Source organism: Colletotrichum chrysophilum (assembly GCF_026319265.1).
Source record: "Colletotrichum chrysophilum strain AFK26 chromosome Unknown scaffold_147, whole genome shotgun sequence".
Classification (NCBI taxonomy): Eukaryota; Fungi; Ascomycota; class Sordariomycetes; order Glomerellales; family Glomerellaceae; genus Colletotrichum; species Colletotrichum chrysophilum.
In genome coordinates, this window is record NW_026517434.1 from 73,864 (window position 1) to 100,919 (window position 27,056).

A 27,056-nucleotide genomic window follows, 5' to 3' on the forward strand; every position below is an offset into this window, starting at 1 on the left:
TTTCAGTATTTTTTTGGTACTGCTGGGGGTGAGTGAGTGAGTGTTGGCTGGTGTTTGCATCTTCTCTCCGCACCCTCCTTCATCACATCAAATCTATGGCCCTATCTAGATACTCTCTCTCCGCCGAGAGAAATATGACAAGACAGAGACCCTTGCGAAATTGCGACAAGTCACTGCTGTACTTTACCCTCGCCCCCCTGCCCCCCATCACCCCTCTACCTCGTTCGTTCGACAGTCGTTGGGTGACCCCCCGTCTTCCGTATCCCCCCTCTGTCGCGCCCCCATATGGGTACCAGGAGCAACAATCCACGACAGGTGTCATTGGACGGGTTCAAGGTGCAAGCCTGGGTACGGCATTTGGGGGTGGTGTTGCCCCATGTAGACGCTGCGCTGCGCAGCGCACACAACAACGAGCCGGACGGACGTAGTGTAGAATAGAATTTTCTTTTCTTCTTGTGTGTGCTTCTTACAGCGAAACGTTGATAAGGTGGTACACAGCCCGGCAAGGTGCAGATGTGAGCAAGGCATCAAGGGGGAAGGGAATACCACCACGCACACGCCCCCCAAGGCCGCGGCTGTTGACGGACGCCAAACAAGCATGTCGGTCCATGAGGAGAACGCAGGGCCAAGGTGAGCCTCTCGCTAACCCCCTCGTCATTGCAGACCTCTCAGCATCGACTTACGTACGGTGACCCCTGCCTGGGGGCCCTGTAGAAAGAGACAGGAGCAAACGGGAAAGACATGGAGGGAAGGAAGGGTGGAGAGGGGAGAGGAGGGGAGGTCCGGGGCGGGCAGGGCAGGACTGGGAGAGGAGAGGCGAGCAGGGATCAGGGGTAGATCTGCAGCTGTAGGGCCAGCAGCGGGCGATCTGTACCGTATCTTGGATTGAAGGGTCTGGGGGTTCTGGGCCAATCTGGAACCCAGGAATCTTGCGTTGCGGCTATGTGTACTTGGGCGCAAGACGAAAGTGGTCTAAGACCTTTTTGAGACTTGTTGTTTCTCAGCCGTACTTGGACTTGGGACGGCATCCAATGAGACGCTCCTCGATATTCGTGAGCCCTTGGGAGGAGAGACAGGCCAGGCAGGCAAAGACCTCGTCGTTTATCGCCACCATCTTCAGGGCAAGTCCAATGGGCTTGCTGCTGGGGGCGAGACAACGGGCTGGCGAGGGGAGAGAAGGTGGGAAAAGAGAGGCCCATGGTTTGATTGTCCTCCACACGTGCACGGCTCGCTGAAGAACTGCCGAGTTTGGTTGTAGTAACAAACCGAACGGCGACATCGAACGCTCGGTGCAAGTCGTCCGACGGCGAGCTTCAGATGTATTGGCTCGAGAGAAGGCTTCCACAATGAGGAGAAGAGCGTACATGTATCATGAAGCCAGCCTGGCTGCTGCTGGTTACTTCTGCAACTACTGCCCCCTTCCTCCCAACCACTTGATGTCACTGGCTCAACAATCGTCAGCAGAGGAGGATCACAGAATTGACGGAACACAGGTAAAAGTCTGCTTTGAGAAATAGCAACACCTGAAATGGGAAAGGCGCCCTTCCCAAATTACACCAGAGAAGGTGTGTTTCGATGGCAAACAAGAAACAACAACACTTTGCGCGTCTCCGTCAACGTCGTTCGGGCAAAACGGCGGTCTCGGTCCCACCCGGGCAAACCTCTGATTGTCCAACCCTCTCACGATGCGTCACTGAGGGCAGGCCGGCGTCCCCCATCAACGCGGCCATGTATCTGTGCGGAGAGGGGCGGGCAGCAAGGCGAAGTGAAGTGACACTCTGGATGTGATGTGATGCACGCCAGCCCAGGTGCTTCTGCTGCCGCTGCGCAGCGGACAGAGATAGAAGCCGCTGCTGTTGCTGCTGCTGCTGCTGCTGCTGCTGCTGCTGCTGCAAGAGCTGAAGGTTACGTGACGCAAGCCGTCGTCAATGGAATACGCTTGTGGTGGGTGTCGCTGTGTGGTGGTCCCTGTGTCACCCTGCGAAAGCAACAGCGGCAGATTCGCTTTTGCTTGCATTGTGGACAGGAAGAGCCGAGAGGAGTGCGAAGTCAAACCGACCACTCTCTCTCTCTGTCTCTAAGCAAAAAGCAAGACATGAGTGCTGTGAGCGAAAGCATGGAGCATCAAGAGGTGTTAGCTTGGCTTGCTTGCTTTGCCCCTGCCACCCAGCGTTGAAGTGACACCGCTAACCAATTGCTGAAGAAAATGAAAATCCATTTGCTGATGCTTGGGTGGGTTGGATGGTGTGCAGATATTTTTGCTTTTTCCATGCTCCGTTCGTTCGCGCCGTTCGCCAAACATTCGGCGCCAACGCACGTACATATGTATGATGAAAAGATGCCCGGTCAAATTTTGGCAGCAAAAAAAAAGTTGACATCGAGAAAGTACCATGCTGGAACGGTCATCATCTGCATTGGCATCGACTAATCCGGGAAATGCACCTCTTCAATAGCTCTGCCAGCCGGCAGCTTCCGCGAGAAATCCCTTCAGACAAACTTGCAACAGCTGGCAGAAATATGTGAGGAAATCTCACAGCCGGACAAGCTTATGGCATGGCCATGGGCACATACCAAAGTCCAGTCGCATTTAGAATGGCTAGGCTGGTATGGACCTGATGTTTATCGTTAGGCGATTAAACTGTAAGAATGTGGCCGCCGTGAGGGCCGCTTAACCCTCACCTCATCAGAGGCCGCGGACACGGCCACTTGGCCCCAGGGGAAAGCTGCCAAACAGGTTCATCCCCGTCGCACTGTCATTCTCGAAGCAGGCTGTGGTTGTGGTAGTGCAGCGTCTTTTGGCTGCCGCCTCGCCCCCCTCTCACCCTCTGTATGCCCCATTGATGTCGTTGCTGCAACTCCAAATTCAGGCCCTGCACTCTGATGATCCAACTTGGCGCAACCGTTGGGCCTCCAGGCCTCCACTGACGTTGGAGTTCCGGACTGTTGTAGCGCGCAGCCTTGGGACGAACGAACAAAGCAACGAAACGAGAACCCTGGGGCGGGAGCAGCTCGATGCACACACGACACACGCGGGCGCGGGGGTTGAGCAACGGCAGGGACCAAGAATAGCAGCAAACGGGCAGCGGACGGGCGGCTGAGGCACGTAGAAAAAAAGTGTGTGTGGGTGGCTCCCGCTTCTGCGTTGCCGTTGAGGCGCGGCTAGGCCCACGTACATCCGTTGACAGCTTTTGCAAGGCTTCTTTTCCACAGTTTGTGTGTGTATGCATCTGCCGCCTGCTGCTGCTGCTGCGTCCGCGAAGGAGGGACCCCACCCCCAGGGCGGTCAGTATCTCGGCGTGGAAGAACGGCGGCCACGGTGATGGCGGAGGGAGGGAGGAGGATGCAATGCTACCTCGTCCGATATCTCGTGCATTTGAATCAGGGGTAGACAAATGGTCCTGCAGGAGCTTTAAGTGAATTGAGCCTTTCCGCAGTGGCGTCGCAAAGGATTCACTTCCTTCTGCCAGGCTGAAGAACCAGGAGGAGACTTGGGATGGCATGTCCATGCTCGAAGCCGACGGACCATGTTCATCCTCAGGGGAAACCCTAACGTCCGTAATGACAGCGCGCGTTGCTCAGGGGTGCTACGTGCGGTCCGTGTAGAAGCTTCTCCGCCATATCATCGAGCTGGCGAGCGACAAGGCCAGACCGGAGCCGTCGCAGCACAGGTGCCCGAGATGGTCCGTCGTCGTCCAACGGAGTGCAAGGACGAGGGCGAGGTTGTAGGCCCTCTCTCGACCGAGACTCGTGGCTCCGCGCGAGTTTATTGCTAGATTGCCCCAGCAGTGCGCGCGGCAGATGAGACAGCGTCCTCGCCTCGCTTCCATCATTATATTTTGAACCAGTAGGTCTTACTGATAAACCCGGTCCTCATAAGAGTCTGCGCCGCAGTCCCAAGACACACCGAAGCAAGACGCTCTCACTGAGAAATGTGGCTCTTGGAGGGCAGTTCGTATCGAAAGTCGACTGAGGAGTCTGCTGGCAGTGTGGTACAGCGTCGCGACTGATATCATGCATAATAGTGGCCCAGCAAGGTGAGGACGTCCTGACGACGATCAGGCTGTTGCAAATGCAGATCCATTTCGCCTTGCTCGCCGCGGTTGCCCCTCCCTTTCCCCCTCTGCTTGACCCCCCATGCCCGGATATTTCCTTGCGTCGTGCCTGGCTTTCATGACGGGAAGGCAACTGGCAGTAACCCACATGGCTTCGACGGCCGGCTCTGTCAACGGAAAATTTTGCCAGCCATCCTCGGGGTGCTGCATGGGGTGTCAATCGCAGCCAGAGCCGGCCCCGGTCTCTTCATGCAGGTATCCGTTGCAACGGCGCACAAGTCCCGTAAGCGATTGGGCCTGCTCCCAGGAACACAATGTCATCTGACAACCCATAACGAGAGCGGCGATGACCGGGGCAGATGGAAATAAGGCCGGTTCAGCGTGGGAGGAAGCAAAGAAAAAAGCCACCAGGCCAGGCACCAAAGAGGCGCATAGTACGAGCCGATCCGGCTGCCTCCACTATCCGTTGGGCGATATGGAGCATAAGGTACGGTCCAGGATCCAGGCCTTTGCATGTGTGCCCATATGCTTGGCCTTGATATGCTGCCAATGCTGCCAACGAACACATCACTTTGTGATTTCGTCCGCCAGACCGCCAGACCGCCAGACCGCCAGACTGGAAAGGAAATCGATCGGCCTTCTCCGCCTGGCTGGAGCTTATCATCGCCCGACAAGTGAAGACCGGAAAGTAACACAGCTGACGAGCTTTGCCTCATGTCTCTTGCTGAGGGAAGCTCCCGTTACACAGGCTCGTCGATGCCTGCCTGCCGGCCGGCCTGGGAAGAATTGCAGGTGTTCTGCAGAGAGACTCGACATGCTGTCACTTCCATCATCCTGTGCAACATTAGCAACTGGATGTTACGGGCTGCCTTGGTGGGGAAGGGAAGGCCGCGAGACCTACTCGAGAGACCGCCATGTTGGCCACTTGCCGTCTTTGCCACGGGGTTGCAGTCGGCATTAAAGATAGATTCCCTCCACGATAAAAGGATCAGTCGTTGTCGGGTGTAAGTGACGAAGGCCCTCGAGCTTAAGATATCAACCATCCTCTCCCGAACAAACCTGGTCGTAGGAACTCCCGAAATGCCCCCCTCCATGTGGCCAGCTGAACTACGAGGCATTCGGAGACTCTTCTGACAGGTCGAAGCCGTTGTTACACGCATGCCCGGCCCTGCATGCGAGTTCCAGAGATGGGCTGTCCGTGGCCCATCGTCCGTCTAGATGCCGCCAAGGGGAACACACAAGAAGCACCTTGAAGATATGACAACTGACAGATGACAGCTACCACCTACCACCAAACGGTAGGCGGGCTAATGTAGCTTCCCTCCGCGGGCCACTCTGATGTGCACCGATCCCCACTTCCGCGGTTGACTTCCGAGCCGCTTACTTGCAGCTCATGCAAGTCGAAATGGGCGGCCCCCGGGGAGATACGTTTGTTAGTTTGCAACGGCGAAATACTGAGACATTACCTGTCCTGCTTCGAGCAGGTCATTCGCCATGTGCGACGTGAGAGAAAAACGCCCCACGGTCCTGATGGTGATGATTTCCTCTCTATCCCCAACTCCAAAACCCCCATCCCCCACACATCCGGACTCCTGGCCAACAAGAGATGTAAAGAGATGCTTGCGTGCAGGTTGCCGTGGCCGCATCTCGACAGGTCAACGAGATTTTTTCATGAAACACGAGCCTTACGCGGGCGGCAGTGGCAACGGCGGCGTCAATTCAAGTACTCTTTTTTGAGGGGTGTCTACATCTGGTGGTCGACCGTACTGGCTGTGAACTGGACAACGGCGATTGGGTATTCTGCTCTGCTCTGCTGGTGTGATTTTGTTGTTGTCGTGGACAAAAAAGAAGGGAAGGATGCCAGAACCATGTCCGCAGTGCTGCTATCTTCGTCTGTCTCCGCCTCGATCTCTGCCTCGATTCCGGTTATCATAATCTCTGCGGTCTCTGTGGTCTCTACGACCCGAGTCCCGATCGTCGCGTCGCCGGTCGTGGTCATCGTACCGTCGTCCGGCGTTCCGATCGTCGGATCGGTATCGATCTCTATCTCCCCTCCTGTCCCTGTCCCTGTCTCTGGGTCGTCCGGGGCTCCGACTTCTCCTGCGTTCCCTGTCCGACCTGGCGTGATCTCTGCCCTGCTCCTGTTGTCCCTTGGGCTCAGGCCGGCGGTTGCTGTCACGCTCGGCGCGGCCCTTCATTTCCTCATCTCCATACACGAGATCGTAGTTGTCGCCGTCCCTCTCGTACACGTCGCGGTATTGCCTGCGCTTCTCGAGCTCGTCGACTCCTCCCCATCCGCCCCTGGAGGCGTTCTTCTTGCGCTTGCTGTTCGTGTCGTCCCTCCAGACCTGGCTCAGCTTGCTCACACTCTGTGAGAAGTCCACGTGGATACGGCGGTCGTCGATCAGCACGTCCTGCATCTTGAAGTACGCAGCTTCGCAGGAGGCCTTGTCGGCATACTCGATGAAGGCGTACTGGAGACTGTCGCCCGTCTTGGCATCGCGGATGACCTCGCAGCTGAGGATCTTGCCAAACCGACCAAAGATGAGCTCCAGATCGGCATCCGTGGTGACCGGGTTCAGCTTGCAAACGAACAGGACGTTCTCGGGAGGGGCGACCTCGGCAAACGGCAAATCACCCATCATTTCCAGAGTGAGCGCCTGAGCCCGTGCCTCCCTCTCCCTCCGCCGTTTTTCAACGGCCTCCTCGTCCATGTCGTCGTCCTCGTGCAGGGCAGCCTCGTCCGCGATGCGCACAGTCTCGAGCTGTGCCTTAGTCGGGGGCGGCGAGCCGCTGGGCTCCCGCAGCTCCGGTGGGTCGGGGTAGGGGTCGTCGAGAATAATGGTGTGCTTGATGCGGATGTCGATGAGCGGGTGTCCCTTGTCGTCCACGATGGCCTCGTTGATCTTCTCCAGCACGTCGAACCCCTCGACGACCTTGCCAAAGACGGCAGCCTTGCCGTCCAGGTAGTCCGTCTCGTCGCCCAGCGTGACGATGAACTGCGACGCAGCGACGCGCGTGTCCGGGTCCGACTCGAGGGGCGCGGTGGCCATGCTCACGGTGCCGCGCTCGAGGTGCTTGAGCTTCGGGTGGAAGAAGGCGGGGAACATCTTCTTCTTGCTGTCGCCCGACAGCAGGCCCCATATCGAGGTGCCGCCATCGGACTCCTTTGACAGCGGACCGAGGGGGTCGCCGGTCTGGAAGGAGAAGTTCTTCTGGACCGAGTGGATCGGCGAGAAGTTGTAGTACTTGACTTTGCAGAGCTTCAGGAAACTGTCGCGCTTTGTGATTAGCTGAGCAAGAGCTTGGTAGCGGCATACAAGGGGAATAGCTATGGTGGTCAACTTACTTTTCGCACAGCTTCGGCGCGTAGTCGACCAGCAGGTCAATGACAATGTCACCGGAGCTCGTCTCCAAGAGGACCGACATGGCGGCGGGAGGTCTGGTGCGCTGATTCGGAAGGCTAGGCTGACGTCGCAAGCGTGTCTCTCGTCACTGTTGTTCTTTTCGTTATCGGTGCTATCGTCGCGATGACAGCCGTTGCCGGTTCGGTTGCCTTGCTGTCGTCGTTGTCGAAGTCGGCGTGGTGGTGGACGGAGCTTCCCGAAACTTTTTTTCCCTTTGCGCCGCGATCTGATCAACAGAGACCCCAACCAGATCAAAAGTTCCGCTTTGTTGAAAAACACGAGATTCCAAGCTTCGAAGCTTTCGCCGATCTGGCTGCAGCTACGTAAGCAGAGCGCAAGTGGCGTTTCGGGCGCGGGGGCGTGCGTGCGTGGTATCGTGTGTCGTCGATTGTTTGCAGTCAAGGTGGGAAGCGAAGCAAACAACGATGGCCGAATCCACGAGGCAACGGGCCCACGAAAGGTCGAGCTGCGAGACAGAGTCTCGTCACATAGTGCAGCTTATGCAGTGCACACGGCTTGTACACACTGTACATCAGAGTTGCGTGATCGGCGAATCGAATCACACACCAAGAAAACATTAAAAAAAAAAAAAAGGGGGGCTCCATTTATTTGAATTTCGGAGCTTGGAGCTTGACCGATTGGACCCGGCCGAAGAGTCCTAGTCTGGCAGATCGCATTTCGCCAAATTTTGGACTTTTGATTTGCTTTTTTTGGTCCTGGGCAGAAAACATGGGCTGTCTGTGATTGATTTCTGAGAAACTGGGGGTGGCAACGGTACGCACACACAGACTTTGGAGTGTTGCAGGCTGCAGCAGCAAGTAAGCAAGCTCCGAACTATGCCCGCATGCATCCATCGCGAAGATCTCCCGTCATGCTCGAACCACATCCACATGTTTATCACACAAAGAAGCAATGTTTTCGGACTTTGGACATCACAGAAGCAAAGACGTGTAAGGTAAGGGAGTAATAGGTGGTTGGTATGTAAATTTGGTGTCGTGTCGGTCATTACAAGCTCTATGTCTGTTTGGTATCCTACAACCGCCAAATAAAGATACGCAGAAGAAAAGAAAAAGGAAGGATGTCAAGCTGTGCTGATCAAGTCCTCGCCGTTATGTGTGAACATTTCAAAAAAAAAAAAAAAGATTTCCCTCGGGCGAATGCTTGAAAAAATGATGAAGCAAATGCTACTCGCCCGTATGCATCCAACTTTTGTTATCCCGTGGTGCATGCCATGCCATGCCACTGCCATGCCTTTCTCGGCAGATCCGTAGAAATTCCCGCCGCCTTTCAACGCCATTTCCCAAAGGTAGATCGTACCTTGTTCTGTCCCAGGTCCCAAGTTGCCGAAAAGAAGAAAAATCCCAAGCCCGGCAAATTAGCTGTAATAATTGGTGGTCGACATGTGTCGATCAGAGAGGAACGAAAAGAGCTCACGGAGAGCTCTTACGTCGTCGCTCAGAGCGCAGCTCCTTCTCCGTATCCATGAGACGGCACTGAACCCACATGCGGAACGAGCTGTCGCTCCGCACCTGCTCGCAGTTGAGCAGCTCCATCAGGGCCCGCTTCATGCCCTCGTTGACGTCGAACAGACGCTGCTCCTCCTCCGCGACGGCCCAGATCGTCGTCTCGTCCGCGATCGGAGCGAGGGAGCTGCTGCGGCGCGCCTTGGGGGAGGAGAGCGACGAGCGCCGGCTGCGGCTGTGGTGTCTGCGACCGCCGGTGGGGTACTGTCCGAACGGCGAGCAGGTGCTGCGGGTGGGGGACACGGAGGGTGAGGAGGCGAGGGAGGTGCTGCAGGTAGTGGTGATGGGCCTGATCTGGTCGAGGTGTTGACGGAGCTCCTCGTGTTGGGAGTGCAGGAGGAGATATTGTTGCAGGGCGAAGTTGGAGGTTTGCTCCTGTGAGAGGGGGAGGGTGCTTTGGGCGGCCATTTTTGATGGTGTTGTTAATGGATGTGATAGTTGTAATGTGCAGGTGAGATGTCTTTGGGCTATTGACGAGCCCATCGGAAACCAATGTGGGAGAGAAAGAAAAGGTAATTGAAATGGTTTAGCTGTGGGCTGATGGTTGTTTAGGTAGGTAGACGAAGACAGAGTTCGGAGTGTCGTCGGCAAGTGTGTGCAGCGTGCACTGGCGAGATGTGGTCGTGTAATGACGAGGGGGTAGCGAGACGATGTCGTCAATGTGATGCTGTTCGGCAGGGTGGCAGATCGGTCACCGCAATGGTACTCAGGTAGCTGGATATATATGCGAGTTGTCGTCGGCGGTGGTGGTGGTGAAGTTTGTTTTGTTTGTTTGTTCTCCAACAACGGTAAAAGAGGCGTCAAGCGGCTGATAAGAGCGCAGGAAAGGGCCTCGACGGTGAATGGCTGGGATGGGAGTGCGAGAGGGGGGGAAGAAGACGGAGGGCAATTGACTCGTGGTCTGGCTTGGTCCGATGGTTCGAGGAGGAGCAAAATGGCAGCGTGCGTCGAGTACTAATACCGAGTACGTTCGCTAGCTCTCCCGCCCTGTCGATGGCGTCGATCACAGGTGGAGCCGTCGTCCTTTGTCTCCTTTCAAATGAACCCCCGTTGGCGTGCAAGAGAAGGAGATGCGGACTGGGGCGCGGGCGTTGGGCCTTGTCCAACTGGTCCGACTTTTTGCGTGGGTTTGGCGGGGGTCGCGCAGCAGAGGTTCCCCTCAGATGTCGGTAATAAATGTGAAAAAGAGGAGAAGGGATGCAGCGACTGATCAGGGCGTGCCCGCTGGCGAGCAGATGTTTGGTCAGAGATTGAGGAGGTGAGGAGGTGAGAGCTTTTGTCCCGGTCCGGGGAAGAAGAGGCGATCAAGTAATATGTAGCTAAGATGTGCGTCGTGCCTCTTTTGCAGTTTGCGGTGTGCACGTCCGATGCAGCTGGATAAGGGCCGGTTGGTCGGTCGGTACCGGTATTAAAAGTGTAAGCCAGGTCCAGTGTGTAAGAAGCTCCTCAATTGGGTTCCGTGGTTCCTCAACTGAAAGCCCCCCCGGCGAATGGTAGGTGGTCCTGTCGGGCGTGGCAGGTTTTCCGGTTCTTGTTTTTATTAATAGTTAGGTGACGGTGGGATGTCGCCCGGAAGGGAACAAGCGGAGAGTTGACGAGATAAGGTAATGCGCGATGGAAGGGAACCAGAGACTTGTCAGAAACTGGGCGAGATGAGAATGAGAGACAGGCCAGGCACAGGAACCAGCCAGCCAGCACGTTGATTATCGCGGTGCTGTACCAATAATCAAAGCTTGGACGTCCCTCGTGGAAATCACCCCCCGTTCGAAGTGGCGCTAAATAGAACCAGCAGAAAAAGCCACAGGGCGTTTAACACACCACACAATGCAAAGGGACCGGGATGTTTTGGGGCCCTCGGGGCTGGACTTCAACGTGGGTTTCTGTGTGTGCTTGCTGCGGTGCGTAACGCCGTATGGTGTCGACGGGCCAAGACTTAGGTGCGGCGGTGGTGTCCCACTGCTAATAAATACCAACAAACGGCGAACCCGTTGTTGCAAAACCGACAGAACTGGGTGAGGCGCCCGGTAGTCAGGAGAAGGGATGCGCAAGCAGGGTGCGGAAAATGGAATGGTGAACGCACCGGCCGACAGCCGGGAGGTGGTCTGGAAGCTTTTTTGGGACCAAGTGATGCTTTTGATGGAGCGGTTCAGGTCTGCCGTCGCAGGAGTCAAAGCCCAAAGAGACTAAAACTTTGGCTAACTCTCGTGTGATGGCGTGCGTTTCCGTTGTCCGTGACGGCAGAGGGGATGGACGGGAGGGGAGGTGTGAGACTTTTGTGATGTATGCAATTTGGGGAGGGAGACCTAGACTCAGACAAGTCTGTACCAGAATGTGGTAGATACGGTCTGAAATCTCACTGAACGGTGGTGGCTGGTGGTGGTGGTGATGGTGACGATGAGGGGATGCCAACTACCTAATATTGGCGGCCGATAGCGTAAGACGGGACGGACGGGGATATGGATGTCTGGGAGATGGTGTGTGGAGGGAGCACTCTCGACGACCCCTGGTCCAATTAATAGACCCGGTCCAGCCCGGATGGGAGGTGGATGGTAATACGAAGACAACTGACAAGCGCGCTGTCGTCTTTCAATGCGCGTAGGCGCTGCCCGCAGTGGTTTTGCCCACTCGAATGGCAGGTCGGAGTTGGCAGAGGGGTCGTCTGTGGATACGGTTCGCTGCCGGTGGTGCAATAAACCGGTTCGATGTTGCACTATCCAACCGGTACAAGAAGGGCACAGCAATGGAGCATGCAACTAATCCCTAGTAACATGCAGCCCACGCGCTCCGATGAGAGGTCCAGTTGGTCCACGTTGGGGCTAGGCCTTGCTTGCTCTGCCCTTTTTGCTGGTGGTGGTGGTGGTGTTGTTGGTGTACCGTGTATGTAAGGTAGCCCACGGATATGATGGCGCTATCTCCTGAGTTCTTTCGTGTAGGTGGTTTTGGGGGTGACCTTTGGCCAAGTTGAGCGCCCTGATACGGGTCTACTTCCCAAACTGGTGGTGCGCAGGGTCGTGTCGGCGTGGCGCTGTCAGTGCAGCCGACGACAAGATTGTGATACCGACGATGCGGTTGGCGAGGGCGATAACAAAGTTCGATGATAAAGTGCGAGGGCCCCTGGAGGCGAAATCGACCTCAGCTGGCTGCTAGCGTCTGCGCCTGTGTGGTGGTGCTCGTTGCCGGCGCCGCGGTGACGACGATGCTGATGCAATGCCAGAAAGAAGTCCCTGGCGAATGAGGACTGGAGGAGGTGCACGAAGCTGAGGTGATCGTGGTGTTGTTGCTGTTGTTTCTGCTGGGGCGTAGTATTACCGGTATGGCTGTGCGGGCTCGTGTCTGCGGGGCCGCGCTGCTGCTTCTGCAGTTCTCGTGATTCCTGTTGATGATGCCGGTGCTTGTTTTGTTGTTGATGTCCGTGTTCAGGTTTATGCTGGATTTCCGGAGGTTCGGGGGTGATCCAGGTTATTTCACAATGATACATAGCAATACGGAGAAATATGCTGGTGACAATATCGACGGGCTTGTCCTGGGTTTGGTGTAGACTAAGGTACTCGGAGGAGGAGGGAAAGGGTTGCTTGAGACTGAACAGTTGTCTCGGGGCTTGACGCCTTTGAGGCTGGTGGCATTTTGTACTTCCCAACTCGAGGCCGCTACAGGGCCATTCGAACACACAAGTGACGTACGTGCCTCAGAAGACCATGTGGCTTGCCAGCGCTTGGGGTCTCACGTATCGCGATCCCACGTTTGGCTCTCCTTTGCTTTGCCATTTCTCCCTGCTTTTTAGGCCCTCGATGAGGTATTCGCCTGGTAATAATGGGGACACAAGGGGGCCACTCTTTGGCACACGGCCCGCTAATAACGCTCATGCTTTATGTTTTTTTGCTCCGATGTGCTTTGAATAGAAGCTGTCCCCGGCACGACTTCCGAGCAAGACAGGACAGGCTGTGGCCACTGCTCGAGGGGTTTTGGTAAGGGGACATCCTGTTTTCAGACGAATTCGCATGCTCGTGTTGCGGGAGATCCCTCTGGGCAGACGCCGCGGATCAGCCAACGCCTCTGATCTCAAGCGCAGCCTGGCCGCGAGCCGGCCTGGAGACAATCATGCCCAGCAGGAAATGATGGCGAGCGGTGAAGGTTGTACACACCGCGCCCTCGTTGGGTGTCAAAGTACTTTTGGGATCAGTCTGGCAGCTTGAAAAGACCCTTCTTGCTGCTTTGGGTTGCATGGATGTCACTCCGACACCACCTTCACTGAGGGCTTGCAAACGGAGATTCGTCCGGACAAGACAACCTCACCTCTCGCTTCAGGCTGGCGGCGCGGCGACGCCAGCACCTGCACCTCTACCGAAGGCCCAGGAGCTCCCATCATCAAATGATCGGAGGGGATCAGAATTCCCTGACAGTCCAGCCTCTGGGATCGTCGCCCCCGGTGTACGCAACCGCAGCCACGAGACCACCAAGAGGCGGTTCGTACCTTGCAGAGAAGCTCCTTTGGCCCCCAACAGACGGAAGGGAAAGGTGACCGGCCGGCGATCCCAAAGTCCTCTTTTTTTGACAAGTCGCAAACCACACCAGACAACACACGCACACCACACAGAATTCGATCCGAACCAAACATATGATGGGACTGATGGGAAAATCGACAGGCCGACCCATGATCTGAGCCTTTTCTGATCCTCATCCTTGGGGCGCGTGCGATGACTTCATAGCCTCGTTTCAACGGCTCGACCCTGCCCTGTTTCGTTCCCGCCTTTTTTTTCTCCTCCCCCTAACCCCCTTCTCCTGATCCCGATCCCGGCCCCGGCCATGTCGCTCCCATGCCGTCAAAGGAAGGTCCAGAAGGAAAGATAGAGCTCCCCCAGCTATCAAAGCTCTGAGCTTCCACAAATGATGGCCAGACCACCATACCGGCGGATTGGCAATGTGTTGGTGCTCCCGAAGAATGCCAGCTCGCCCAATCAGTGAGCTCCCTGCGTCTCTTTTCTCCTAGTCGATGTTGCAAGGGTCCGTTCCTTCGTGCGAGCCACAAGACCTTCGCACGTCACCCAGGCCCAGCTTGCGTGGTGTTTCGCCGTAATTTCCATTCTTTTCCCCCAGCGAATTTCAGCCACACCTTGAACGGTCGACAATATGACGTCCATCCATCTGTCAGGCTCACCTTTTCACACGTCGTCAACCGGAGCGTAGTCTCCGTATTGAATTTTGCCAACACAGCCTTACGTAAATTCCACTCTTACTGGGTCAAGCTTTTCCTTCTGTATTGAATTGACTTTCTGGGGTTCCCAACCGACAACCGAAAGGCAACAGGCGAAGGTTAGAGGAGAAGAAAAGGTTGACCCCTCATCCTGAACGTTTGCGGTGCTCTCGAACTCTCTGCACGCCCTGAGACTGCCGGAGCATCAGGCCACATGCCTCTGGCGCCCCCGGGAATGCGGGGAAAGCTGGGGATGCATGAAGTTGACAGGCAATAACCTGATAATCGACTGGTTCGCGGAGGTCCCAGTGAATCTTGTTGGAGATGGCATGATGGGCTCGGGAAAAAAGCTTGGGGTGCATGCTCGAGCTTGCGGACGATGTTACTCGCCATGAACTGACTTTCAGCCCCGACTTTTCATCGTCGTAGGCACGACACCAGCTTGCCATTCGCTGCTGTAAGGCGCCATTCACTCTTGGAGTCACCAGATTTACCCTCTCCTCCCTCAAAGAAATGCCTGGAAGCTTCTCGGGTTTCGGGAGATCTCCCATTTTACCAGAGACGCTCCAGTTTCCAACTTCAGACTGGACCCTGCGTTTTGGATTTGCACGCATGTCATCGTTGATCCTTGTCAATCTTGTGAGCTCTCCTCGTGCTGATGTAGGTTCTGCAGCATCAGGCCACGAACTGCTGTTGCTGATTCATCGTCTCTTGTCAAGTTAACTGCGCTTCACATGTCGTGGTATTGCAGCCAGCTGGCCTGGCGAAAACTCTTTTTTTGAGCCAGCAGTCACTGCGGTGTCTAAGCTACGGGAGTCCAGACGACGTCTTGAAAGCTTCCTTGGAAGGTGCGTCAGCGGTCTAGAACTCTCCGTGCTCGAGAGATGCATCGCCTCGCCGGTGTTGCGTCCCGCAAGTCGCATATGCACGATGCCGAACGTTCGGTGCGGTGGCTCGGACAGCTGCATTGCGGTAGCATCAACCTTCTTGCCGCGTGGGCTCAACCGCGGCTTATCAGGGCGTCACGGTCGCTTTGGTGACGATCTCACCACATCACGCTTGTGCTCGTACTCGAGGGCGCAGACACTCGGCATATCCGGATGGGAACGCTGTCGCTGTAAAGGGGGCCCTTTTGCAGCGCCCTGGCGGGAATGGGAAAGTCGACGTAGTCCAAGCCCATGGCGCGTTCGCGGCAGCGGCTGCAGAAGGCCTCAAAGGTAACCTCGTTGCGCTGAGTTGCAGATATCAAGACCTCCACCTTGGGGAAGAGGGTGAACAGCTCCTCGACCGTCGCGATAAGCGCTGGGATGATGCTCTGGTCGTACGTGATATCGGCGCCAATGACGACGTCGACGCTCTCGCCATTGTTCCACTTCTGATCTTCTGTTCCGATGAGGGCGTGTCCCCATCTCAGCTCCATGGGTCTGACCAGCTCGCTGTCTTGAAGATCGTTGAGGAAGAAACTCTCTGGGAGGTTGTTGATAACATCATCAGACCCGTCCGACGCAACAACGTGAGCAGCACCAAGGTGCTTGGCGCAGAGGATGGCGAGATATCCGGTTCCTGCACCAAGTTCCAAGACCCTTTTTCCGTTGATGATCTGATGGTTGGCGCATAGGTACTGGCCAAGGTGCAATGCGGCTTCCCACGTTCGGAGACCCGTGGTGCCAGACGCAGAGATCAGCGAGCGGGCCTCAAGCAGGGTGATGTCAGGCGTAGATAACGGCTGATCTGGGGATATGCTCTCCAGTCCACTAAGGTGATATGTGACGTAGGACTTTTGTTGGACGGAAGACGCCTCGGAGGGAATTGGATTCGCGAGAGACTCTGACAAGGCTGTCATGAGATCTTCCGAAACCTCCTAAGGGTAGTCAGACGCTTCCACCCAGGAACGTGTTATGCTTGGGTGTTACAGATTGAGGGGGCACTTACATGCTGGTCCCAGTCCTCAATACTCGACTCTATTCTCGCGACAAGCTCTTTAAGTACACGAAGTCTATATCGACCTGGGGGCGCGTAGCGTGGGCCTTCGTCTGAAAACAGCTTCTTGTAGATTGCATTTTGGGCCTGTGGTTCTCGAATAACTTGAGCGGGTGGATAATCTAGCGTTGGCTCGAGCTGCAGATATTGGGAGCAGAACCGATTGACGGAGTCGTCTAGTGTTGAAAGATGCATCATCTTGGCAATGAATCTGGTACTTTGTGCCTGGTGCCTGGTGAAGTTGACCAGGGTTTCAAGTGAAGTTGTCGTGTTGCCCAATTGGGAAGTGGGTTAAAAATTGGCAGTGAGGGGGCACCAGAACGGATGCTCCTGCCTAAGAAATCGTGTTATCGATTGACTCTTCTGAAACCGCCTCGGTGCGAGAGGAATTGGAATCAGATCCAAGGCAAATATTAAAAGCGAAAGAATGATCTGGTATCAGTCTCTCATATCTTGTCAAGGCATGTCAGTGAAATTCGAGATGTCGATATGAGCAGGGTCGAGGGGCACCGAGATGTTGCTGAGTCAGAATCGCAAAGTTGAGCCGTACAAACACAGTGCAGCATCGGACCCCTCCACAAGCGCTCCAGCGTTGTCGACATTTCCAGAGTTGCATCCCAAAAATTCTAATTCGCTGAGCGGAAGGTGCCAGTCACATGACTAGGTGCGCTCTTGCCAGACACGAAAGAGAGAGAAGAAAAAACAGGGAAGGATCCAGTCGCCCCACGTGACCCTGACACTTGCCGCCACACTCCATCGCTGGCAGGCTGCTGTGCGCCGTCCTGAGGCACGGACGCTTTCTAGGGCTTCCGCCCAATTAAGCGAACCAGTCCCCCTCGCGGAAATTTCACCTCTGGTACCCCATCATAATTCTCAGGACTTTGACGATATCACACCTCTCCGACTTTCTGTCTCAGCGTCAACCCTCTCGACAGACAGATCAGCCCAACCGCAAAGATGGCGGACGTCGACACCCCCGTCACCCTGCGAACTCGCAAGTTCATCCGTAACCCCCTGCTTGGCCGTAAGCAGATGGTCGTGTGAGTTTGCCCCCTCAAGATTTCCGTCTTTGTCTCGCCCAAGAAGCCCCGGATCGAAAAAGAGGAGGAAACCACCGCAACGAGAAGAGCATCCAACCGCGACAATCCATCACCGCCGCCATCGAGTACCGAAACAGAGCGACAATCGCGACACTTTTATCCGCCACAAATTTTGACGAAACGCGAGCGCGTGGAGGAAGCATGGGGCAACCGGGGCAAAGGGCGAAAAAAAGTTCGATGCAAGAGACTTGTGTGTGCTGACTTTGCCCGCGCAACAGTGACATCCTCCACCCCGGCCGTGCCAACATCTCCAAGGATGAGCTCCGTGAGAAGCTCGGCTCCTTGTACAAGGCCACCAAGGACCAGATCAACGTCTTCGGTCTCCGCACCCAGTTCGGTGGTGGCAAGACCACCGGCTTCGCTCTCGTCTACGACTCCCCCGAGGCCATGAAGAAGTTCGAGCCCCACTACAGACTGGTCCGCGTTGGCTTTGCCAACAAGATCGAGAAGGCCAGCAGACAGCAGCGTACGTCGACACCGGTCCGTCACCCGAGGAGGATATCAGGAGGTCTTGCGGAAGCGGTCGGGCATCTCCCCGAATGCCGTGCCTCTGTCGAGCCGTCTGATGTCTCCCGCGCGGTGGCGAACAACACTCCCAACCCTCAAGAAGCAAACGCTGACATTCCCCGCGCTCTACAGGCAAGCAGCGCAAGAACCGCCAGAAGACTCTGCGCGGAACGGCGAAGGTCAAGGGTGCCAAGAAGAAGAAGGAGTAAGCGGTTTACCTTGCCTAGGGTCAAGGCGCATGAGGGATTCCCCGGATCATCCGCACCGTGGGCGGCGTTGGTGGAACATCAAAATGAAAAATGTCGTCAACTTGGGCTCGTGTGTTCCTTGGGGGTTCCCTTATCTCATGGGGTCATCCAACCGGCTGCGGCTTTGTGCATTATTCGACGAAGAAACAATGCGGCTTTTGCATCGTCCCTTGGTGTGTCTTCGGCTGGGTTGGTCGGAGCACATAAAATTCTAGAGTCTACGCGGCGTGAAAGGGGGAATGGGTTCATGATTCTCTCAAATATGAAATGCATCAAAACAAACCGTATGCCTTGGTTCCCCAAATACTTGACCCGCATGTTTCGAGTGATCGTTCGGCAGTGACAATGGTTATCTCATCCAAACTGGGAACTGGTTTCCATCTGTGGAACCTGAAGAGAACCCTTGAACACGGCGTGATGGACCACCGCTAGCTGAATGTTGGTGCAGATAATGGAGCACTGCCTTTCTATGGTTCTGCCGGCAGTCAACTCGCAGTCCTCGATAAGTGCGCATGTGGTGGCAAGATATGGCGGCAATTTGCTCAACCCTACCGATGATGTACAGAATATGTCTCGCTGCACGGTTTTGCCTGCCGTGCCCGTTGGAGAATCCGTCCCAAGGTTTCGCGAGGTCCAAACAGGCAAGCATTCGTCCTCCGGTGGATGCTATTCGCATGAATAAGGAGCCGACGAGCCACGTTGACAGAGTCGCCGGCCAAGACATCAAGACTCAGGTTGAAGTTGTATTTGGTCGCTCCGTTGTTCATCAAGCTGATTTGGAACGAATTCCTTAATGTTTAGCTGCCTCCGTTGCGTGTACGGGGTAAAAGAATGTCGCCACATGCACCCCGATCTCGTTTGCTGTTCGAAAGAAATGGATGTCACGATGCTGAGCCTTTATATGCAAAAGATGAGGGTCCATGGCAGCTTTACCTCGTCTCTGCGCACTCTACTACATGCCGTTCAATTTTGGACCTGTCTCGGCTGCTATCCTTCGTTTTAATATAGATCTCGTGATCTGGTATGGAACGCAGCACTCTTGCATGTGTACCATCGGGTGTAAATTGACCAGCTTTCCGTCACACAGACAGCAATGTGTATTTAAGCTATTGTTTGCCTTCTCTTTCGTCAAAATTGAAACAACAGATTCACAAGGTCGGTTGCATTTTGTGAGGAAAAGACATTTCTGTCAAGCGCCACGATACTTTGGAGATGGCTGGCAAGGAGCATCAGCGAGCATTTGCTGCCTGGTGTCAGCCAAAGTATACACAGACATGAATCACCATACGGTGAGGATCGCCGAGAGAGCTGCAGAACAACGTATATGAATTTGCAAGTCGTTTGTATATTTCCAGGATTATATAAGATGAGGCGTGTAGTCGTAGAAGCGCCAACTACTTGTTAACGTGCCGGATTGTCGACATTCGGATAGCGTTTTCGCAGAACAGGTGTGTAGATCGTGTCCAAGAAGGTCTCAGCTTCAACAACAATCGGAGTCTTTCCTTCAAAGCGTTGATTGGAAACATGGAGCGACTTCTTTTCATGTGACCAGCTCTGCGACAAGTATTTAACATCGCCATGGACATGCATATGGTTGCAAATTTTGGAACACAATGGCTCTCAATTTGGCTGCGTTAAAGTAGATGGTTGGAGTTTGTGGCTGGTTGAATTTCAAATGCCCAGGTCGATCGGGATCAAACAAGCCCTGCCCGTCGTCGTCACGACGATTAAGCTTCAGGAATCAAAGTCAGCATTCATGATGGTCATCGCTATCTGCATTTGATGTTGCGATGTATTGGGCAGTACAAGCAAGAGGCTAGGGAGAACGATAGAGACACAATATTGCATGGCGAAAACCAATGTGCTTGATTGACTATGATAGTCCTGATTTCTGACTTCAGGTGCAGTTGATGGATGACTGCCTATTGGTGCCCCAGCCGCAGAGACTTCGAGAACGATCGTGTAGAGCTTCCAAGAACGCCGACACGAAAGCCGGTGTTTATTTCAGGCAGTCTCAGACTGAAAGCTTCATCATCATAGCAGCTCTTGATCATAGTGATACAAACGGTACCGGAAGGATTGGATTCCTCCGCCACATGCCATAATTGCTAGTTCCAGGTTGGTTGATACGACGGCATGCATTCGAAAGAACACTTTCCACGAAGATTTCAACGCCAACCAGCAGCATTGTTGAAATCGAATGATGCAAGTGATCGAGACTTTTTCTTTACCTTCAGTGCTCTCGGTACCCGTGTAATAGCTTCCATTTGTAGAGCTACTTCAGTGTCCATGGATGTTGAAAGCGACTTCCGGGCATAAGTATCCTTGAATAAACCGCAACGGATGCCGGATGATATCAGGCTCAAGGGACAGAAGGAAGAGGAACGTATCGTACAACTGAGGGACGCAAGCCCATAATCCGTGGCCAACTTGATAGTATAACGACAAGTTTTGCCGAATCCAACAGACATCTATCAATATCCAACGAGGTTACACATGTTTGGCGTTAACCAACCACCTCCATACCAGGCGAGAGTCAGGACTTTTATATTCGCCCCTTCGGAGCAAGGCATAAGCTCGCACACGTCTCTAATCGGTCTCACGCAGAAGACGCCTCATTTCTGAGAACTTGCCTCTAGAACCCAAGCCTGCACCGAGGCTTTCATTATGCACTGAACGATACCTATGTGCAGCAGCCACCAAGTCTGACGCTCGTTCAGTTGTCGCGCCAAGTATTTCGGACATAATTTCAAAACAAATGCTTTTATATAAAAGCGGCGGTCTTTCTGCTCTTTTGGAACCTCTCTGCAGCAAGAGACGCACAATATACGCCACATTCATTTCCAATCAAATGGTTTCTGTCTCCGCGTGCTTTTAAACGACACCACAGTCCTAATCATGCGAAAGATGTATCTGTCTGTCCGAGATCCTCGCCCACGCTCTAATGACACGCCCCAACCAACTATATATGAATACACCACTGAGCAAAGACAGTGAAGGAAAACGGCGTCGACTAGGGAGAGAAAGCAAGCCTCTTGTGCGCGTATCCTTGTCGATCAATTCCCGTCTCATAGAGAGGCCACCTCGGCTTCAAAAACATCACAATACGAACTCCAACAGACCCGGAAGACCGTAAGATTGTTGCTCAGCCAGTGTCATGTGTCCAAGGCTACGCTTTATATGCGTCCCACTGCCTACGCTATGCGGGGCGATCCGACCACTTCCCCAATTTGACGTCTTTGGTGTGTATAAAAGCCCCGACATATTTGCCCATACTCTTGAGTGCTTCGTCCCCAATGCACGTCTTAAGAAAAATTGCAAATTCTCAGTGGAAACACTACGAATAGAGTATTTGTTCCATTGGGCAGCGATTCTCAAAATTGACGCCAAACAGCTCCGAGTTACGCCTTCGTGCCATCGTCTTCGCTCATAACTGCTTCTCCCATTGTATTCATACAAATATACTAAACAGACGCAATCATCTATTTTCACATCAATTGTCGAACGAAGTCGGGCAGCGCTCACCACATAGCTGTCGCACATGAGGATGATGAAGATTCGCAGTAGATCCAGGGAGAAAACACTCATTTCTGGTTAGAAGCACGAAATCAAGCTCACAAGAGCGTATTTAAGCTACTAACACCCAGGCAAGCAAGCATCGGGTTCAGGACCCCAGGATGCTCAAGATTCTCCCAGGACACCCTGGAAGAGATCAAGATCCAGGTGCGATGTCTTCTATAAAAGGACAACGAAGCCAGAACCCTGATTTCTCGACCAGAATCTGACCCAGGCAAACATCTGACAATTGCACCTGGTCCATCCAGAAGGCAATTCAGACATAGTTCGAGCCTGAGGTCGTTTCAACGCCTGCCGCGATACTTTTGCCGCGATATCGTATGGTCCAGTCGCGCTTGAAGTGTTCCAAGACTATTCTTCATCGCCCGCGTTGGATCCCCACCCAATACTCCCACAGAAGAGGCAAAGACCCGGAAGCATTGAGAACTTGGTTCAGTCGGAAAGGAACAAGCCTCTCTCTACCAAGACATCCGCAGGTAACCCTTCGTCACGGAGCTCACATCTTTCATCTCCAGACGAAGTCGCAGAGATGCTAGAGATGCATATTGGCTGTCTGGCCTATTTTCAAGTACAACATCAACGCCTTATATAGTACAAGACCCGTCCACCCATCGGAAGCCAGAATGAGGATGCCCGGCCCTTCGACGATGCCATCTGGCCGAGACGTGTCGGGTAGGAAGACGGACACTCCTTTCCAACGGCTAAGTCGGGCAACACCGCCTTTCTCGTATAAGGTACATAAGGGGCCGGGGACTCCATGTTTGGTATCGAAACAGGCAAATCGGCTGTTGAAAGAATACACCTGTATCGCTGTTACCCACATTTTGGTATATCGTCATCTGAACCGTCAGGCTGACTTGCTCGTTATTACTCGATGCGGGCAATCTTCCTACCTCCGCCCGTCCTCGGCACCTCTTTCAGTATATACACACCATCCCCGCGTTGTCACTCACACTCTTACCCTTACACAGCATGATTCATCAAGAGGACCTCGTCCCCATCTTCCATTCCATCTAATATAACTCATATGGTATCAACGCCCCAAACGCCACATCTATGCCCCCACCCCTCCCAAAAAAACTCCGGTGTAGAAAAAAAAGCAACCACACGCCTCATCTCACAACCCCCCGGTGAGGAAAACCCCACCCCTACATCTCCTTCATCCTCTTCACCGGCCTTGCCAACGAATCATCCGGCAGCCCGCTCCTCTTCGTCCCCGGCAGACTACTCGTCCGGATATCGTTGTCGTCCTGGCTGACCCTCCTGTGCGGGTACTCGTTCTTCAGCCCCTCAAAACAGTGCGCGTTCAACCGATCCCCCGTCGAGAAGAAAGGGTGCTGCAGCGCCTTCGCCGCCGTCAGCCGCTCCACGGGGTCGTACTCCAGCAAACTCGCCAGCAGCTTGTACCCCTCCGCGCCGAGGCTCGCCAGCGGCGCGTTCGGCGCGTTCGGCGCCGACGTCGCGCTGCTCGACTGCCCCTGCGAGATGGTGCTGTAGTACCACTTCTCGAGGTTCGACCCGTTCGCCGGCGGCGGCTGCTGGTGGTGGTGCCCGCGGTGGTGGCCGTGGTGGTGCGGCGTCATCGGCGGCTGCAGCGTGCCGAGCTGCGTGTACTCGGGCATGGCGGTCAGCAGCGGCCAGCGCTCCTTGGTGGGCAGGCCCATGATGTCGACGATCTTCTGCATCTGGTTGCGCTGGAAGGGCACCGTCTTCTTGCTGTCCATCTTGGCCTCTTCACCCTTGAAGATGGGTCGCAGCGAGAGGAGCTCCGCGAAGATGCAGCCGATGGCCCACATGTCGATCGCGGGCGTGTAGTGCCGCGAGCCGAGGATGAGCTCGGGCGCGCGGTACCAGATCGTCACGACGACCTTATCGCCGCTGAAGAGCGAGTGCAGCGGCTTGTCGAAGCGCCGCGCGAGGCCCAGGTCGCCGATCTTGACCTCGCCCGCGGAGGTGACCATGATGTTGGCCGGTTTGAGGTCGCGGTGCAGGACCCAGTTGGCGTGGAGGTACTGGCACCCGTTGAGCAGCTGGAACATGATGCTCTTGACGGTCTGCGGCGGGATCGGGTGGCGCGGGTTCTGCGTGTGGTGGTGGATGATCTGCAGCAGGTCGTGCTCGGCGTACTCGAAGACCATGAAGATGCACTTGTCCTCGAGGATGATCTCGACGAGCTTGATGACGTTGGCGTGCTTCAGCTCGCTGCACAGGGACATCTCGCGGATGGCGGACTGCGAAATGCCTGTGTAAGAGATCTGCTCGCCCTCCTTGTCGGGCTTGAACTTCTTGATGGCGAACTCGCCGGGCTGGCCCTGGCGGCCGAGGGCCTTGTAGACGCGGCCATAGGTTCCTGAGCTGATGAAGCCGACGACCTTGTACCGCTCGATAACGCGGACCTTGGGCTGGTAGTTGATGTGGCCTACGCCGCGGTCTGCTGGGTCTGTGAAAAGTGAGGTTAGTATGGCCTGAGGTGGTTTTCGAGGTGTGGAGAATCTTGAATTCAAGATGTAATCGGAAGGGATGCCAAATACAAGAGCTGTGACTGTGCAGGCCGCCGTAGCCGATACCCCTCCACATATTTAGGGACGTATGCGGGAGGATGGAAGGAGGGGTGGTATAAGAGACCGGGCGAGAGGAGAGAGAAGAGAGAGAAGGTTTTTAATGATATGCACTCGCTTCACACACGACACATGTCTCCTTGTTTGCGTCTGTCTTTGTACAAGCGGAGGATGAGATGAGGTGAGACCTCTCACAGCGACACAGGGCTGATTATGAGAGAGACAATCACACGATTGACGAGAGCACAAGACGACTGAGATGAGGGGGCCAAGGCAAGGCAAGGCAAGGCAAGCTCAGGCAAGAAAGCTCACCGCCGATCTAGGTCCAGGCCTCGGAAGGGACTGACTGGGGGCTGAAGTGAGGCAATGGGCTGGAGTTCGCGGGGTTCGGGCGCCTCCTAAGCTTTAAGCAGGCCAGCCAGAGCACGGCGGAAGAATGCAGCCTGCCACCCGCCGAAGGCCCGAAACACACAACTGGGAAGACCTGGGTGGTGCCGGCGCCCTTCCGCTCTCCGCCTGGGCGTTCGTGTGAGATGCAAAGGGAAAGCGAAAAAAAAAATTGGGAAAAGGGAAAAAGGGTGTGGTGGAGACAGAGGAGACGAAAATAAGATCGAACAGAGGGAATGAGGAGAAGAGACGAGACGCGAACGCAACGTGAGTGCAAGGCCTCCCGACAGAGATATGTATGCAAGAGGCAAGTTTGGTCGTAGGCGGGATTCCCGGCAGGATGGGATAGGAGGGGTGGAGGATGGGATTGGGACGCGATTGGATGTGAACTGGGGTCGTAATGAATGGGTGTGTAAGGCGACGTGATGTGAGCTAGTGTCGGGCAGTTGGATAATCGAAAAGGATGAGGTAGATTGGGGGTTTTAGGGGGCCAGAGTGAGAAACGACGACGCAGTTGCAGCCTGAGAGGCAAGCGAGGAGCTGTGCCGCGGCGAAGTACAATGACCCCGATTCCCGAGGATGAGCTCTCTCTGATCAGTCGTTTCTCCAACCCAGGCTCTTAGTAGCTATGCAGAGCGCAGCCAAAGAGCAGCAACAGCCAGAGACAGAGGTGTGTGTGTGTGAGTGTGTGAGTGTGTGCAGTGCAGTGTGCAGGATTAGCAGTGGGAGGGGTGCATACGGCGAGATACGATTCGATACACCAGGACGGATGGGACGCCGGCCGGGGTTGGGGACTGTCGATCGACAAGAGGAGAAAATGTGGATAAAACAAAATTGTTAAAAGCAACGAAGGCGAAAGGGGAAATCCACGGCGGAGAAGGCGGCGTTGGCGGCCGACGGCGGAATTGGGGTCAGATGGATCGTTCCGAAGATGTAAGTACTTCATCTCACGCTGTCCCCATCCCTTCTGTCTGTCTTTGCAAACTCCCGTGGGAGCTTCTTTTTTTCTGCCGCCAATATTCTCGCTCAACTTATTTTTTATGTTGCACGTCGCTTGACTTTTGGGTTTGTCCGCCGCCGTCGCCGCCGCCTCAAACGACACATTGACAGTAGTTCGAGTCAGGTAGATGGGCAAAATTGGGGATATCAGAGTAAGCCAACTCGAGGCAGGGGGCGAACACAGACGCGGAAAGTCCGTTTGTGAATAAGGTAAGGCAAGGTAAGGGACGGCGGGTACGATGAATGAAGCACAAGCAAACACCCAAACTCACCTTCAAACGCGGCCTGGACGCTTCTCTTGAGCGTGCCCGTCCGCACCGAGCTGGGTCCAGAGGCGACGGATGGCGGGTTGGTCAGGCTCATCATCCGACGGTAACGAGCGTCTCGCTCGGTAAGCTCTGGAGTGATGTGGTGGTCCGTAAGAGGTTCCCTGCAATGTGGGAATTTGATGCTGCGTGGCAGACTCCTTCCCAGCCGGTCCAGTTATCCGAAAGATCCAAAACACCTAAACGCCGTTATCCGCGTGGCCCTTTTCTTTTGGCCGTCAGCAGCAGGCCTGAGGTTGTCACTGCTGGGTTTCGAGCCTCGCAGCCCGAGTCCAATGGCGTAATGCCACAACCGTCAATGTGGTTTGTCGGTGCCCCGGTCTAGAGGCTAAAACTGAATGGAACTGCGTGTGTCCCGGGAACCTGGTCCGTCGCTTTCGCACCTACCCTCGGAAAGAGAAAGGCAGGCGGCGGGAACGTGGCGAAATGGAGACTCAATTACTTTCCCGGTGGATATCGTTCGGCCCAAACCTGGATCCGGGATAGAGGCAGTGTCAAGACGGGGAAGGATAACCCAAGATCCGTGTCGCCGCCAAAAGGGCCAAGGCTTCAAGGTATAACAAGACGGCGCCGGCCGAAATTCAATAAAAGTCAGGATCAGGCACGTCTCCGTCCGGCGTCAGTCAGCTTCAGCGTTCAGCGTCAGGTCAGGCCAGGCCGGGCGTGGGACCAGCCTCGTGCGCGTGCGCGGTTGAGATGCGAAAGTGGAGGATGGCGCAATATCCCGTCGGCCAGAGGGGCCGGGCGAGTGCTTGTGCTTCTTGTGCTTGCTTTGGTAGATTCTTTTTTCCTGTTCGGAGGTTTCTTGTTTCTCTGCTCACTGTGGTCCTGTGCTGCAGGAGAGCAGAAGTTATGCCCGAAAGCCCAACGGCTGCTGCGCGTTGGAGACACACGAACAAAAAGGAAAGGTGGTGTCGCCCGATGCCTGTACAGGCCAAATCTGGCCGCGACGTGGGCTGGGCTGGTGATAGGGCGAATTCGCGCGGGGGTCACCAGCAGCAGCAGTAGAATCTCAGTGGGATTCGGAGATCGGAGGATATGCGCGCGTGCCACCACCACGCGTGCGGTGTGAGCTTGTAGCAGGCACTTCGGCCGGGATCTCCGGGGGCGCGGGCGGGTATCTGGGTTGTAAGTTGCCGGAAGGGGGCTTGATGCGGGCAGTATATCTGATATGCGCGTGAGGATCTCCCCCAACTGCGCAG

The 27,056-nt window shown here is 55.0% G+C and overlaps 5 protein-coding genes across 5 annotated transcripts; 1 reads left to right on the forward strand and 4 right to left on the reverse strand.

The window, feature by feature from the left end:
• Window positions 1–5,935: 5,935 nt before the first annotated feature.
• Window positions 5,936–7,481, reverse strand: CYP6 (Peptidyl-prolyl cis-trans isomerase cyp6; the record flags this gene model as incomplete). The annotated part of the gene is made up of 2 exons (XM_053184324.1): window positions 5,936–7,325; window positions 7,402–7,481. 2 exons carry the CDS (start codon window positions 7,479–7,481, stop codon window positions 5,936–5,938), a joined length of 1,470 nt encoding a protein of 489 aa, XP_053031739.1.
• A 1,353-nt stretch (window positions 7,482–8,834) lies between these two features.
• COL26b_011662 (uncharacterized protein) lies at window positions 8,835–9,390 on the reverse strand (the record flags this gene model as incomplete). The annotated part of the gene is made up of 2 exons (XM_053184325.1): window positions 8,835–8,838; window positions 8,894–9,390. 2 exons carry the CDS (start codon window positions 9,388–9,390, stop codon window positions 8,835–8,837), a joined length of 501 nt encoding a protein of 166 aa, XP_053031740.1.
• A 5,828-nt stretch (window positions 9,391–15,218) lies between these two features.
• COL26b_011663 (uncharacterized protein) lies at window positions 15,219–16,351 on the reverse strand (the record flags this gene model as incomplete). The annotated part of the gene is made up of 2 exons (XM_053184326.1): window positions 15,219–16,034; window positions 16,106–16,351. 2 exons carry the CDS (start codon window positions 16,349–16,351, stop codon window positions 15,219–15,221), a joined length of 1,062 nt encoding a protein of 353 aa, XP_053031741.1.
• A 759-nt stretch (window positions 16,352–17,110) lies between these two features.
• On the forward strand, window positions 17,111–17,969 carry COL26b_011664 (uncharacterized protein; the record flags this gene model as incomplete). The annotated part of the gene is made up of 3 exons (XM_053184327.1): window positions 17,111–17,193; window positions 17,472–17,719; window positions 17,893–17,969. 3 exons carry the CDS (start codon window positions 17,111–17,113, stop codon window positions 17,967–17,969), a joined length of 408 nt encoding a protein of 135 aa, XP_053031742.1.
• Window positions 17,970–22,732: 4,763 nt separating this feature from the next.
• SSN3 (cyclin-dependent protein kinase) lies at window positions 22,733–24,161 on the reverse strand (the record flags this gene model as incomplete). The annotated part of the gene is made up of 2 exons (XM_053184328.1): window positions 22,733–24,024; window positions 24,128–24,161. 2 exons carry the CDS (start codon window positions 24,159–24,161, stop codon window positions 22,733–22,735), a joined length of 1,326 nt encoding a protein of 441 aa, XP_053031743.1.
• Between the last annotated feature and the right edge of the window lie 2,895 nt (window positions 24,162–27,056).